The sequence below is a fragment of the Ambystoma mexicanum genome, chromosome 4q (genome assembly GCF_040938575.1).
Source record: "Ambystoma mexicanum isolate Mex_15411 chromosome 4q, UKY_AmexF1_1, whole genome shotgun sequence".
NCBI lineage: Eukaryota > Metazoa > Chordata > Amphibia > Caudata > Ambystomatidae > Ambystoma > Ambystoma mexicanum.
In genome coordinates this window covers 444,333,274-444,345,689 of record NC_090928.1, presented here as the reverse complement: position 1 = coordinate 444,345,689, position 12,416 = coordinate 444,333,274, and the positions used below count along the sequence as shown (strand labels likewise).

At 43.8% G+C, this 12,416-nt stretch overlaps 1 protein-coding gene across 1 annotated transcript in view; it reads left to right on the top strand.

Moving 5' to 3' along the window:
- Nucleotides 1–12,416, top strand: part of LOC138467253 (uncharacterized) — a 436,076-nt gene that overhangs the window by 328,469 nt on the left and 95,191 nt on the right. The window contains exon 7 of the mRNA XM_069607272.1: nt 7,126–7,197. Within this exon, the coding sequence (XP_069463373.1) occupies nt 7,126–7,197 (72 nt within the window). The remainder of the gene's footprint in view (nt 1–7,125; nt 7,198–12,416) is intronic.

Genomic DNA, 12,416 nt, shown 5'->3' with positions numbered 1-12,416 from the left:
ATTGGTAATAATCACGCTTCAAGCATATTTTCACTACACATTTATTACACTTATTACTGCTTTGGGTTGCTGCACGTTAGATCATCTTTTAACAGTACACACAGAAAAAAGGGACGGTATTGAATGAAGACCGCTAACTCTCAGCGCCGTCAACTTTATCTGCTATTTTCTACAATACAAAAAAGAAAGATGTTCACCTCTTGAATATGTATTTTTACACATAGTTCACACAGATACAAACACACACTTTCCTACATACCAGATTGCACAGGGTAGGCCCCTCAGCTTCCGCCTCCATAGCAACAGCAGCATCCATAAACAGCCTATCTTCATCGGGCCTTGCTTCCAGCTCGGGTGTCATGGCTGCCTCTGGAAACAGCTGTCCAGGACGGCCAGGTCCTCATACAAGTGCTCTTCAGGAGCCTACATAGACTCATTCATAGCCTTGTAGTGTGCCTATATCCAGTCTGCGTCCATCATAACCACATCTGCACCATCACATCTTTCAACAGTAGCTTTGAAAGGGTGGGAATCAGGCGGCAGCATATGACCAAGATTCATTAAAAAAAGGCCTGGCTCAAATCATCCTCATACTCCATCGCACTACCGGCGGGGCGTCGTGATTACTCATCAGCTACAGGCATTGTTGTTGTTGGGCTTCTCGGATGATTGTACTGTTCAATGGTGTTGCAGTCATCATTCCCTAAGGTATTCTTAGAGTAGTAGCTGTAACGCTTCATGATTCAGGGTATTGCTAGAGTTAGGCAAATACTATAGCCAGTCTTCAGGAGTGCTGTGTACCTCTCTCTCTCAGTGCCCTGTAAACTATATACCCCACTTCCAGGGTCTTGGGGACATACCTGGGGAGGGCCAAACACGCCATCTACAGCCTTGCCAACTTCTATTGACACCCTATGAACCAGTGCAAATAATACACAAACAGGGCTTCACACAAATTACTTCCAGGTCAAAATAGTCACACCATTTACCCACAACCCAGAGGTGATTCTTCCGAGTGAAACACATCTTGCCATATCTGGGCTAGGCCTTTGAACCAGGCAAAACATCTGGGGGACCCCCATGAGGTCACTTCCAGAGTATGAGTTAGGGGGGACTTCTGGGTCACTGCCCTGTTGTCACATCCTGGGTAATACTTAGGCGATGCCACTTCCAGGGGGCCACGTCCGGTAGGGCGGTACTTCCGTTTGATCCTGCAATATAGCACTTCCGGGGTGAGGCTTCTGGGTAACCCCCATGATGTGACTTCCAGGGAGGGACTTCCGGGCAACCCTCATGATGTCACTTCGGGGCGGGACTTCCGGCAGGACGGGACTTCTGGGTAAAGGGGGGTGGCCATCTGTCATATTATGCAAGCCACGCTGGTTTTGGGTTTGATGGAAGGTTTACCTTTACACTACTACCATGGCTTGATTGCTTAATCAGTTCTGTGCACTGATATGCTAGCTGGAGATCGTCTCTCCACGTATTGAGTCGCCCAGTGGTGATTTGAAATAATGCCTCCAAAATCAAGTAGCACAGTTTTGAAACTGCTTTACACATTTAGGCTTTGGGGTAAAATATTAATCATCTCAACATTGGGCCTCATTCCGACCCTGGCGTTAACCAAGGCGCTATTAGCGCCTTGGTTGACGCCGTTATCTTTCCGACTCCGCCATGGTGAATGGCGTAATTACCGCCCCATTCCAAGGTGGGCGGGGGCGGTAATTCCCCATTCACCATGGGCCCTTCCCCATTCCCATTTTTGGCCCATAGGGCTCAATGGGAATGGGGAAGGCGCTAATTACGGCACCGTAAATTACGGTGCCGTAATTAGCTCCTAGGTCCCTTTGCGGGTTGGTTTTTTAACGCCTGCAAAAAGCAGGCGTTAAGTACCAACCCGCAAAAGGAACTCGGAATAGGGCGGGAAGGGTTTAACGGCACCGGTCTCGTTACCGGTGACCGTTAACCCTTACCGCCCTACTTGGAATGACCCCCACTGTCTCTTTATTATGACATATTTATTGAAATCTGTGCTACAGTATGGCCCACTTTTTTCATTACTTTTCCATATGTCACCATACACTGATCTTGAGCAAAACTTTGTGCATGAGCAGCGCAGTTTGCATCTACACCCACACTATGACAAGAGTGGAGATGCACAGTTTGTTTCTCTTCAGACATATCAGCAACAAGAAAAATACATAAATCAAGCAGAGCTCACCGGGTTGGATTACATGTCTCGTATCGGAGCACAATGTGCATGCTTTCTTGGCTGACATTAGAAATAGTGCTGACAAGTCCTGCACCTTCTGCCAACTTTACCTGTGCTCAAAAACATGGCTTGAAAAGTTATTCATAATGGCTCAGCAAAGAATTGACAGTTCTCATAAAAGTGTGGTGCACACTATTTTCTTATAAAACAAATTATTGCTTGTAAATAACACTCTGCCATCGCAGCTGCTACGGATTGCTCTTAGGAAAATACGCAGCGAGGCAAATTTCAAGAGATGGGCGCTGAGCAAGAATGCCCGATATGCTTGTCTAAACAATTAATATTTCACTAACACATCCTTTCCAAAATCAGCAGTCTTTCATGCATGTCAGTCACAACAAAGTGCAAAAAATGCATGTTAACTGTCATATTCGGGTTAACACACATTTATTGCACTTTATAGTTAAAAGAATTGTAAATGCCTCCCTCAATGTACGCTTGCGAGAAGCATTTACTATGGGTTGCTATGGAACCCCCTGCTTTTAGAACATGCCCAAGACAGGTGAATTTGTTAGCAATCCTATGCATTAATAACAGCATGAAATAAATGTGATGCTGGTTTTAATGCATGCTTTATTGATATGCGGGAATGCACAGGGCAGGCATAAACAATGATTTTCTTCCATTCCCCTGCTCTGCATGCCAAAAAAAAAGAAAACTTCCGGAAGTGCAAAAACAGGTGAAAATCCTGATTTTTCCATAATGTTTTCAACTTGTATTAATACTTTGTGCCTATAGAAAATTACCCCATTGTGTCGGAAAAGTGAGGCATTTGCAATCTAAAGGCTAGAAAATATGCCATGTGCTTTTTTTAATTTCTTTTTTATTTATTGTATAAGCTGTATATACAACCTTTCATTGTCACATATTATTTAAAATGATTTCATAGTATTCCTATAAAAACTGTCATGATTCCTGCCCCTCATGTACCCAGCCCTCCAAGGTGTCAGGCTGGAGCCAGGCCACAATCACCTACATGGCCCTCAAGGGCCTCGCCATCCCTCCAAAGACCCACTTGGAGTCGGACTTGGCACTTGTGGCACCAGACTCACTCACTCCTGTAGGATAACATTGGGGATTGGACTTGTAGTGCATTGATGGGGACAAGATGGATGCCCCCACATATTTCGGTTCCCAGAACTGCATGTGCGGTCTAGTCTTTTGGGTGTGGTTCAGCCCAGAGACAGCTGGGATACCCAGAGACTATTTAAGCCACACCCAGGCTGAGAAACATGCTTTGCGTTTTCTGCACCTGCAGCGTGACGTGTTCGGATCGGTCTCCAGTAGGCCTGCATCTTTCTTCTGCGCTCAGCTCCTGCAAGAACAAGAACACCGTTAGGAACAGCCTTACCTTGCGGCGCTTCTGCCCATCATTCATCGCTCCTTCTGTTCTGCGGGCATCTTCGGCGGTGTCATTCCCATCCCAGTACGCCGCTTCCTAAGGAAAAGGGAAAAGAACAGAAAAAAAGGCTTTAGTAAGCATTCTGCAAATCTTCGCTTATTTTAAAATACTGTACGAGCTTCAAACGCTTACCTGAATCCCAGCCGCTCTGGGAGTACTCTGTCTCTGGAACTTCTCATCCATCTGCAAGAGGGAAAAGACACTCCAGGTTAGCGTGGAAACATGTAGATGTGCCGCATACCGCTCTTACCCACCGCATTTGTTTTTCACAACCGGCATCCACGCTGAAAACATCGCGGCACCTAAAAGACACAGAAAAAGAACACAGTTCAATGCATATATGAAAGGGGTGCATCGCGCATCACGCTCTCACTCAGCTTCAGCGCTACTCATCTCAGCAGCACACCGCCATCCGCGGACGCCGGCCATCATCTAAGGAAGGAAAGGAACGAAGTTAGAGAACTGTTCAAAATACTCATTATACTTACCTGTAGGACTCTTGCCAGTGAAGTAACTAGGCAGCAACGAGCCTGCATCAATCAACGCACCCCTGCGCTGAAAGCAGGATGGAGAGCACACTATCCAAGAAAACAAGGTGAGCTGTGGATGAAAGGGAAGGGTTGGACCCCGGGGAAGAAGGGGTTCAAGCACACAGAGACAATAGGGAGTTAAAATCTATCACTCCTGTGTTTCAGGCCCAGTCTCCAGTCGAATAGCCTCCAGGGAAGGGTTTGAGGTCGTAAGAGGTCAGAACAGGCTGAGTGACGTCCCCGTGGATACCAGGTAAGCGTTACAAAACAAATTTGGTTACATAAAATAATCTAATTTCATGAAACATTAAGGAAAAGAAAGACTCTCATGTAATATTCACAAATATTCTAAAAAGTTTATAGTATATCTTATTAAAAGAAAGGGAATTTTGCATCTTAGTTATCAGATTAAAACAAACATTATCTATAATATGACACTTTCCTAATAAGGAAAAGGAGCTTAAACTTTCTCAAGTTTACATTATGAATCATGTGCTTTCCCTAAATCTAAAAATTCAAGAGATTGAAGGATGGCTATTCTCACAGACGTTCATTTAGTAACAAAACTTAGAGTCCATAATGTTCCTTTATGCAATATCTCAAAACCCATAAAATGTTGTTTAAAATAAAAGCAACGTTTGTCCATTAATTTCAAACATTCAGCAATCAGATGTTTTAGGGTTTCTTTTTGTGTTTTGTCCTTACAAAATCGACAAAAGTTCTCTTCATCGGTTATAATGCCTGTGCTTGGCATAATGTCTCTCGTGTGAAGTAAATTTAATCTAAATCTAAGATATAGATTCCTAGATTTAGCGGACGGAAATTTTAACAAATAGCGTTCTGTGTTATTCCATTTTTTGTATCCAAACGGCTACTACAAAAATCTCATTATTGTCCGCATTTGTACAGGGTGTTTATCCAATCCATTTGGTATAATTTCTTTGCGCACAACCTGGATTCTGAGTTAAAAGTTCTATAGAGACATCAGAAGCATTATAAACATGATTTCTCCATTTCAGGGGGAAATCATGTGTAGACGTCAGAAGATAACTTGCTAAGTTCTAAAGTACATTTTTCCCACCTTCAACCATCAGACATTTTCTCAGTAAACAACATAGCTTCCACAAAATAATCACATTAATCACATACAAGGAAGAAAGTCCTAATTCAAACCTAACTAAGGATATTGGGGCACAATTTGGCAGATTAAACACCTTTCTCCAAAATGTCCATTTAGTCTCAGCTACGTACGTTAGTACAGGTACAGCGTTTTGCCTATAAAAGGTTAGAGCTGAGCCGCACAAGAATTTACCATATTTGTACATTAATATACACGCTTGCTATTTGTTGCTGTAGCTCCATCAGCCACTCTGGATGTGAACATTTACCCTCTATTGAAGATACCTAAAAAATATGTTGCTGTAAAGTTGCTATTCTTCTTGAACATATGTTCCCTCTTCATGATGCTGATCAACCTCTGCAATACAATACATATATAGCCTTCTCAGTTTCTACGTAACTTGAATTTAACTCCATAATTACCCTATTGTTACTTTGTTCCAACAGTTCAGGCTTGTAGAGTTTCTGGGCCTGCAAATGTCAAGTTGCAAGACTCAATGAAAGTGCCGGTCACCTCACAGGTCAGGCTCTTGCGGTATATATACGAGAGCTGTATGGATGCCGACCCTCAGCTGTTGTTTCAAGCTATGAAAGAAGACATTGGGCCATATTTACAATAATGTTTTCAAGGGGCATTTCCCATGTTAAAACCCACTATATTTTGACAGGAGACGCTTTGTAAAGGTGGTGTGGCAGCCAACACAGTCCCATTGCTGAGTGCTTTACAATCATAGAGCACGTTTGATGAGGGAGTTACAGTAACTTGTTGGGAAAGATACATATTCTTTGTAAATAGTTCTGCACATTTCCTGCATTTGACATTGGGGCAGTGGAGTATGCAAGCAAGGGTGTGCAGGCCTTTCTTGCAACTTCAAAATACTTCTTAGACCTGTTTTTTTTCTAAGTCAATTTGGGCTTTTAATTGGCACAGGTGTTATTTATCTATTTATTTCACGCAACTACGAGTTTTTATCGGTTTCTTTGGTCTCTCGAGATTTTCTCTCAATGTTTAGATCAGCAGAGAACTATGGAGCTGATTGTATAAGCATGATGAGAGATACATTCATGTTAATGATATATGATGCTGGCTTTTAGTATGCAGAGGAGATGGCTTTCTATATCTTTGAGTTTTTCTACATGGGCGAGTCATAATATTAGTCATCCCTCAATATTAAGAGCCTCATCACGAGTTGGGCTGCATTCCTGCGTGTAATACCGCTGACTGTAATAGCCCTAGCACCGACCGGCCCGGTGGTATTACCACCAGATCACGGGTTGGGCCTTAATGGTAAATCCCCATTCCTGATTGGGTCCATTGGATCCAATGGGGAATTTTCGGTGCTAATACTGTGGGCTAATGCAGCCGGCTGTAATACCACTGAAAACAGGGATTTTCTCCTCCAGAAAAAAGCTGGAGGTAAAACAGCCAAATTAGCGCCCAACTCGTGATAGGGCCAGCCCTTAAATGCGACAGTAATACCGTTACCACCGCATTTAAGGCCTACAGCCCAACTTGTGATGAGGCTTGATTTTTCATGTAACTAACCAATGTGTTTTTATTTCCTTGCTGACCAACCCATGTGTGCTTTTCAATTGTAATATAAAAGAAAATTAGAAAATCACCATACCAGTCAATTCTAATTCAGTCGGCATTGCTGATCGTTCCCTGTTTTGCAATGATGAGGTCCGGAATCGGACCCGTGTTATGAGTGCAGTTACTCTTTTAGGGAGTTTGCATTTGCATGAATGGCGTTGAATACATACCATTTATAATAGCACACACACCATTTTGTTTTTTACAGAAAAAGCAAACAAGCTCAAAGCACTGATGAAATGGCAGTAGAAGATGAAAGTGGAAAACAAGGCAAAGAAAGGTAAGAACTAAACATTTAAACATAATACAAAGATATTAAAAGGATGCAAGAACACAAGGAGATTGTCGATGACCTATACAAAAGTGAACCTGTCCTATGCACACCTTTTAAAACCTTCGTTATCAGTCCTTAAATGATTTCTCACACTGTAAATATAAATGACTTGTTGGGCCATTTAAATAAATGAGCAAACTAGTGTATTCCTAACTTTAGGAGGGGAAAGAACATACTAGTGGAAAGGTAAAAATCTAATACTTTTTTATAGTTGGAATGAATAATTCTGAACATGCTGTTGGCACGCCATCTCTATGACCGCACACTGTCAGAACAAAGTAAACATTGCGCTTCCATTGTGCGCTGTTATTGCTCACACTGTCTTAGCCCATTATGGTGCATGGAGTTCAACATTAGCTCACATTATGCCCTCTTGCAGATGAGCATGTGCATATTATGCCTGGCCTCTGTGCAGTCTAACAAGTCAACGCAAATGCAGGACTGTGGATACCTTCCTCACACCAAGCTGGATCCATTAATTTACTTTTATTTTATATATAATCGCTCAAACCCCCGTGGGTGTCAGAGTGCTTGCTGTACCGAGCCTGTTAAATCAAACACAGAGATAAGAGAAAAGTTTATATAGGAGGTCAATACAATAGTACACACAAGCACATGGTATGATATAGTGTAGGATTTTTTTAATCACTTGCACACCTTAAAGAGGTACCTTGAAGCTGAAGCATCCAATTACCTTTGGAAGGCAAAAACAGCTCTAATAGCCTGGAGATAGGAGCACAAAGACAAGGAAGGAGCAAGAGAAATCTGTAGGAAGGGGAAAGTGAAATCATCAGTGGGGGAAAACAGTAAGGTTTGAATTGATGTCTGTATTTTAGGTGGTCAGTAAGCAGCCTGGTTTCTGGAAGAATGGAGCTCTATAATCTGGCTGACTGCACAGAGAAGGAATGGCTGCCCCATTTTGCTAATCTGAACTGGGGAACAATCAGCAGGGAGTACATGTCTTATTACAAGGGGTGTCTAGAAATAGACATGGACAACTAGTTCAACTGAAATCCTGGGCCTTTGTGATGCATTGTTTGGAGTTAAACCATTCCTTCAGTGGAAGGAATGCATATAACGCTGGGCGAAATACTCTGTGTGGATTGGTCACATTAGGATCTCACTGCCTAATTATCAGCAGATACAGTGCTCCTTTGGGAAGCTCTAGATAGAATACTTTGCAGTAGACCAAACTACTGGATATCAAAGTGTTTATCAGTTGGAGCCTGTGAGAAAATGAAAATAGTCCAGAAATCTCTATGAAATGAGGACATATACAAAGCAAGAGTGGAACAATAAACTAATTTGAGCTTTCACTACCCTGGAGCAGGTGGCAAGTATTAAATGCAGACGGCAAATAAGTAGAGGGCTATCCATCAGCCAGTTTTCACTAGATTGATCTTTAAACCATTGCTGACAGACAAACCTCTTCCATACAACATTGGAGTTTTTACACTCTGGCATCCAGGTCCTCCCCAAAACGGAGGGCGACCTGACTGTCACTCATGTCCATGTAGAATAACTGTCCTTATGAGTGAACAAGATATCCCAATGGCCTTGTTTAAGTTAAATAGTAATGGGCTCCATGATGATCCCTGCTGAACTCCAGAAGTGATGGCGCTGGGGGCCATTTCAAAGGGTGGATTGAGTTCAGCCGAACAAGAAGCAACTCAAATAGGACAGGGTCTGGTAGCTGTTCCCTAAGCAGAAAAGTATAGCCAGGAGAGTGTGGTGTTAAACGGTATGAAATACTATCAAAATATCTAAAAGAATGAGGGCTTCCATCCCACCATCACCCGTCACGCGCCTGAGGTTGTCAATTACCACAGTCACTAGTGATTCATTTACAACCTATGCATACTGTGATTCTGTCAAGACTTGTAGATTTCCCCCGTTGCCTCTCCTCACCTGAATCTTCTAAGGTGCTTTTGTAAGTCTCTACTTTCTCTGAGTCTTCTTAGTCTCCTTAGGCTTCTTGTCCTTCTTTTGATGTAATTAAGGTCAAGCTCCTTCGGAGGCCACCTTGACATGTTAGAGTTCCCATGTCACGGCGCACCCCAAGGAGCAAGCCCCAAAACTCCAGGGAAAAAGCCTTGATGGCAGAAAAAAAATCTTTTGTAGTTGTAGAGACTGAACGTGATAGTAAAAGTAGTCCTCTTGATCTTGAATAAAGTTGAATACAGCAGGAAGAAACCCCACAGATCTGTGGATCGTGGTAGTCAAACTTGCAAGTGTAAGTAAGTCCTCTTGATCTTGACTGGAGTTAAATACAGCAGGAAGGATCTCCACTGATCTATGGACACAGTCTTCCTCATGAACTCCATGTAAGTCCAGAATCCCCACTATAGACTGGAGGAGGAGCGCAGTCACAGCAAGGAAGGAGAAGGCGGTATGTAATGACAATGAGACAGGTAACAAAAGTAACTTTAAACTGGCCGAAGGGCCAAGTATAGATAAGACAGATCCTCACAAGTAAGCTCACAGAAGAAAGAAGAAGATCAGCTAACAGAATACCGAATAGAGAGATAGAGGTTCAGAGCAAGATAAGAGTGAAAAGAAAGAGGATAGAAGGCTGTGCCGAGAGGGGGTGCAGCAAGGAAGGAACGCTGCTGGGAAGAAAGCCGAAGAGAGTACCAGTTAAAGTCAGAAATCTTGTAATGCAGTTACGAGTGAGAATACGAACTTTGAAAACAACCAAGCGGCTTATAGGTAAGGAAGAAAGGAGAACTGCAGAGGAGCAGGAAGACAAAAGTACCGAACCGCAGAAGGTGGAACAGAAACAGAGAGAGAAACTGAAAGTAAACAAAGGGGTATGAAATTCCCCCAACCGAGAGAAGGACGAAAAAAGATACGGAAAGATAGTAAACAAGTACCGGAGAGGTACTGAGAGTCAAAACCGAAAGGAGAATAACTAATACGAGCAAATATAGGCTGGTACCACAGGAGCGAAGTACAAGCGGAGTGATAGCTTCCAAAAGACGGATACAACGCGCTGGGCAACAGAAAAATGTCCATAGAAATAGAGGCAGCGGCCATTTTAGGAGAAGACTAGACTGCATAGTATAGTTTCAATCACAGCCATACTATCGCATCCTCCACCGGTTCCAGCACTTCCACTGCCGGTGCATGACAGATTCTTAGATATGGATGGCATTACGGGGGGCATGGCAAGCAGGCAACCGATGCAGTCTTAACTACATGGGGGTCCCAACGCCACCCATAGTAATTCTGTCCTGTATTTGTGCCGGAACTGCTGAATTTTTGTAAAGAGTTGTGTGTGGGGGTTGGGGGGGAACAGGAACCTAGAGATACCTTCCCCTAGGAATATAACCGTGAAAAACAACTGAATTTTAAAAATATCTGCAACGAGGAAAGGCACGTGACATCTGTCACTTGGCACCAAGATGTGCGGCGGTGATAGTCAGCCCCAGGGTGTAGACAGAGAAGTGCAGGGGCCAAGGTGAGCTGTGCTGAACACCCCATACTGAGTCCAACTTCACCTGAAGGCATAAGGGGCAAATGAACCCACAGAGCAGGCACATTGTATGGTGTCCATGGGCATGAGATAGATTTTGGAAGAGGAAGTCAGGATTAAGAGACCTATTATAATAGCTTGGGGTTCCCTTGCCCACCAACGCTTTGCCCCACAACAGCCAAGCTAAAATGGGGTCAAGGGCAGACAGCCTAACATGGACAAATATATGGGCCAGTGCCACATCTGCAGACCCCTATAGCTTTGCCCCTCCCTCGACCAAAAGAGGATGTCCCCTCCAATCCAGAGGGAAAAATAGCAGAGGTTTTACAGGCAATACAGAGCTCCAGATTATCCCTGCAGTCTAAAATTGGCACAATAGCCGAAGAGCTGAATCTCATTAGAGTGGATATGCAAAAATAGATAGATAAAAAGCGACCGATCTTTAAGTCACAGTAATGAGGAGGAGGTGCTGACTCTCAAGAAACAGGTTTCTGCATTGCTAGAGACAACCAATACCCTGAAGGCTCGAGCAGAGGTTGCTTAAGGCCGTTCGAGAAGAAACAATCTGCAGATAGTCAGCCTTCCTGAGAATTTAGAAGGGGACTCTATGGAACTGTTCTTGGAGAAGTGGCTGCAACAAAACAACACAATCGTTTGCAGTGGAGCGAGCACACCGGCACAGACCGGTGGAGGCCAGAATATTTAACTACTGGGACCTGCTACTACAAGCAGCTAGGTACAAGGGACCGATTACAACCTCCAACACCTCAGTCCTGATGTTTCCTGACTACACAAAGCGCATCCAGCAACAGCAGCATTATTTTGATGAGAAGATACAAGTCTTAAGAGACAATGGAATACGCTATATGCTGCTACAGCCGGCTCGACTGAAAATCATTCGGGATGACAGACACTGGTACTGTAACTCCCTATAAGAGGCTTGGGAATAATGGGAAGCCAAAGGAAGTTGGTAAACAAATCCATCAAAACATAAACATGAAGGGCGGCTCACCAATCATTGAGAGCATAACCACGTAGGATCATAGTGTCAGAGGATGGAACTTTACAATTCCATGAGGAAGGTGAGAAACCAAGGGACGAACTGTCTGAGCCTATGCAGAGTCCGAGACCATAAGCAGGAAGGGCCAGGACCCACACAAAGCCACAAACTGGGACACTTCGGGACAGACTCCTGCAGCGTTTGTTAAGATAACCAGGAGAGAGCTTACATCATTGTACATGGGTGAGGGCGGGGGGATGGAGAGTGATGCTTTACAGGTGTCCACTGCATATTGTCTGGGAAGATAGCTCAGGGACAACGTGCTCACCTTGGAAGCAAGACGACACAGAGCACCACAGGTTCGATCCCCGGGTCCGCGCTTAGAAACCTCTGGGTGTTAAGCGCATTATATATAACCTATCATATCATATTGCATTACCTGCCTACACAAAACGCGTTTGTAGCCCCTTGCATGGATGACTGAGTCCGCCCATCCTCCGGCATGGGAACACAAACCACTCCCTCCTCAGTGGGGGGACAGGCCACTGTTGAATGAGCAGGTTGCAAATATTAAACCACGAGGGGTGGAATGGGTAGGTTGGGTTTGGCGGTTTGGTTCCAGTCTGGACAGACATACTTTACCTTGGTTCGAGAGTGGAAGCAAGACTCATAACCAGGACTATGGATCTT